Source organism: Salvelinus fontinalis, chromosome 32, assembly GCF_029448725.1.
Source record: "Salvelinus fontinalis isolate EN_2023a chromosome 32, ASM2944872v1, whole genome shotgun sequence".
Classification (NCBI taxonomy): domain Eukaryota; kingdom Metazoa; phylum Chordata; class Actinopteri; order Salmoniformes; family Salmonidae; genus Salvelinus; species Salvelinus fontinalis.
The window spans coordinates 35429490-35433562 of NC_074696.1; the positions used below are offsets into that span (position 1 = coordinate 35429490).

Consider the following 4073-nt stretch of genomic DNA (forward strand, 5'->3'; position numbering starts at 1 on the left):
TGCATTCATCCCAGCATCAGCAACAGAGCATTGGGTAGGTGCATGTCTGACATCAATGTGTGCGCAATTACAATGATTATTTAATATGGTAAATTTCAGAAAATGTTATAACAAACATACTGTTGACAAGTAGGCTATGGTGTAATGGTATGTTTTGACATTTATGTAGGTGTCATAACCAGCCATAAAGTGACTACCGTGTTAGGTTTTTTTGTGGGATTTCACACTTATGTTGGTGTCATAACCAGTCATAAAGTAATGCAATATATGTCACAACAGTGTTATGACAGTGTTACGACCCAATTATGACAGGCTGTTATGACATGGTTATGACGTGTAATGATGCGTGGTAAGTGTTACCTTAAATAGGCAAACTTTTCAGGGATGTAAGATACAAGTTGAACATAAAATATGAAAAAGAAGATTCCCAGAGTCAACTTGGACTACTGTATTTGTTTCAAAAGACACAATTTGTGACGTACTGGGAAAGTGTTCATTATATTTTTCTCTTGAAAATATGCATTTATTTAGTAGTCAAAACAGTTTGACGGGAGACAAACAGCACAACAGACAAAGGCGATCTAGATTGAGCTCTACAGACTCCTCAGAAAGAAGTATTTACACTTTGATGCTCTTGGACAGCGGCAAATGTGGCCATGTTGAGCTCCTTCTTTGACCGAACAGTACTTGCCCACGTTGGAATTGCACTGAAAGAAAAGTACATGACAAAATTGATTCCATTGGTGATTTGTGTGTGCTAGATTGCACCGATGCCAAACAAGGGCACCGTGAAGTTGGTGGGGGTTTCCAAGGAGCCACTAGATGTCGCACTGGTACCACAATCAAACTGAAGGCTAACTAGAGTAACTTGGGGCCCTACTCAATCAAAGCTGGTAATCCTAACTGGGTTTTGATTGGGCCCATGGTTTATAAAATACAAAAATTAGGAACAGGGCCAACTACTAAAAATAAGTTGTCCAACTGCATTTTTGACAAATCAGCTCAACAGAAAAGCAGCTCTAGAAAGCATAAAAAAATGGAGGTTAGTTAGCCAATAATGTACCAGAACTGTGATTCTCCTTCTGCGTAGACGTTGACATACTCCAGGAAGGCGGTTGAACTTGTTTCTCAAAACGGAGGAAGATATTTCCCTCTGAAGCTGTCCCCTATCATGGACAGGGACACCCAACTAGAATAGAAGAGTGACAATGACTTGGCTATATTGGGGCCGAGACCAAAGCCCTAATCAACATAGTCCATAGTACCATTAAACAATTATGTTCACTAGACTGAATTGATTCATATAATAAAGTTAGCCTTATATTAAATTACTATGCTGTTTAACTCATAGCCAGGATATCTAACCAAACTCACCTGTTTATGCTTGCGTGAGTCTCGTGTTTCCAACGACGGAACGTCCGGTAATCTTGCCTCTACTCCGACAGACAGAAAGTGCACACATAGAACACAACACATCAGCAGAAACAGCACCGTGAAATTCGTCATAGCGTGATTTCCACTAAATTGTCAGACAGTGGCGCTTCTGATCTGTACGCACCACGCCGCCGAGTGATTCACTACGCGCGAGAGCTCTCCAAGGTGCTGAGCGCATTTCAGGTCAGCTAATGGGTCGTTTGACTCCGATGTCCACAAACAATATTTTGTCTCGACGTCAATAGCAGACGCTATAGCCGAGCCTCTTTAACAAGCACACTGCCCAGTGTACACTCTCCTAGATGCACGGTAATCTTTCCTTTTCTAAACGGGTTTAATGATCACATGACGTCCGTTGCAAATTACACTTTGACAGGTTGACACAAGCTGTAGGCCTTGGCGTTTAGCTCAAATTAACCAACCACGGTGTAGACTATATCCGCAAGATGGAGCAAACAGTGTCTATTAGCCTATCACACAATTTCCTTTAGTTAATCTACAGCGCCTTCATGTCCGTGTCTGATAATTGTCTTAAAGGTCCAATGCAGCCATTTTTGTCTCAATACCAAAAATAATCTGGGTTACAACCTTAGAGCCAGGTTTCCCTCCAATTGACTACCGATTCAATATTCTTGCGAATGTTTAAAACATCTGCATAAAACAATATGTGCATTTTTCCACCGCATGTGTTTCCATCAAATTGACTTGTTGCGGATAAAAGCTTTATGACAGAGTGTACATGAAGATATGTTGCAGTTAAATTCCCATTGCATTGTCAACTCTACTGATGGTTTTAGCACCAAAAAAATGTGGCATTATATAGTGAATGTGCCCACTCTGGTCTCGACATGTGCGCTCTAGCCAACAGCTTGCAGATACAATGCGGGTATAACCTATTACATAATGAGATTAAATATTGAGGGTCTTATAATTTGTCAAACAAGCATCGATCATTATGTCACCAGAATAAGACCCTCGATATTTATTGGAAAGGAGCATCAAGCTCATCACCTTGCACTTTCATCAAACTGTGAAGTTCATTATCATTTGTTCAATTTGTAGCCTAAAAAAACTGTATGCTTTTCCGAGTCATAGTGGGAGGGACCACACACCATATCATCGAGAGACTCCTCCAAGTTTACTTAGATATTTACAGTTAGATGGCGCTGACAGAGATGGTCGCCTCACTTCGGAATATTAGGAAACTATGCAGTATTTGGTTTTTTTAATGTATTATTTCTAACATTGTTACCCCAGGAAATCTTAAGTCTTATTATATACAACCAGGAAGAACTATTGGATATAAGAACAGAAGAGGCAGACAAAGCGGCCACCTGGCCATGCTCCGTCGACGTGCACATCGCCCACCGCTCCGAGTATACTACTAGCCAATGTCCAGTCTCTTGACAACAAGGTAGACGAAATTCGAGCAAGGGTTGCCTTCCAGAGAGACATCAGAGATTTTAACATTCTCTGTCTCACGGAAACATGGCTCTCTGGATATGTTGTCGGAATCGGTCCAGCCACCGGGCTTCTCCATGCATCGCGCCGACAGAGATAAACACCTCTCTGGGAAGAGGAAGGGCGGGGGTGTATGCTTCATGATTAACAACTCATTGTGTAATCATAACAACATACAGGAACTCAAATCCCTCTGCTCACCCGATCTAGAATTCCTTACAATCAAATGCCGGCCATTTTACGAATTCTCGTCAGTTATAGTCACAGCTGGGTACATTCCCCCTCAAGCAGACACCAAGACGGCCATCAGGAACTTCACTGGACTATATGCAAACTGGAAACCATACATCCTGAGGCTGCATTTATTGTAACTGGAGATTTTAACAATGCAAATTTGAGAACAAGGCTACGTAAATTCGACCAGCATATTGATTGCGCTACATGCATGCGCAATACCCTCGACCACTGCTACTCTAACTTCCCTCCCCCGCCCTCCCTTTTGCAAATCTGACCACGATGCCATCTTGCTCCTTCCGTCTTATAGGCAGAAACTCAAACAGAATGTACCAGTGACGAGAACCATTCAACTCTGGTCCGACCAATCGGAAGCCAGCTTCAAGATTGTTTTGATCACACGGACTGGAATGTGTTCTGGCCAGCCTCTGAGAACAACATCGACCAATGTGCTGACTCGGTGAGTGCCTTTATAAAGAATTTAATTGGAGATGTTGTACCCACTGTGACTATTAAAACCTACCCTAACCAGAAACCGTAAATGGATGACGGCATTCGCGCAAAACTGAAAGCTCGATTCACCGCATTTAACGATTCACCGCATTTTAGGTCTGGGAATATGTCTGAATATAAACAGGGTAGTTATTCCCTCCGCAAGGCAATAAAACAAGCAAAATGCCAGTACAGGGACAAGGTGGAGTCGCAATTCAACGGCTCAGACACGAGACGTATGTGGCAGGGTCTACAGGAAATCACGGACTACAAAAAGAAATCCAGCCACATAACAGACACCGACATTACGCTTCCAGACAAACTAAACACCTTCTTTGCCCGCTTTGAGGATAATACAGTGCCACCATCGCGGCCTGCTAACAAGGACTGCACTCCCCCCTCCTTCTCCGTGGCTGACGTGAGTAAAACGTTTAAACGTGTTAACCCTCGCA

The 4073-nt window shown here is 42.6% G+C and overlaps 1 protein-coding gene across 1 annotated transcript; it reads right to left on the bottom strand.

The window, feature by feature from the left end:
* Positions 1–487: 487 nt before the first annotated feature.
* On the bottom strand, positions 488–2044 carry si:ch211-191i18.4 (uncharacterized protein LOC799350 homolog). Its single transcript, XM_055893131.1, has 3 exons — positions 1375–2044; positions 1064–1189; positions 488–707 (listed from the first exon to the last, which is right to left on the bottom strand). Exons 1-3 carry the CDS (start codon positions 1504–1506, stop codon positions 594–596), a joined length of 372 nt encoding a protein of 123 aa, XP_055749106.1. The 5' UTR covers positions 1507–2044; the 3' UTR covers positions 488–593.
* Between the last annotated feature and the right edge of the window lie 2029 nt (positions 2045–4073).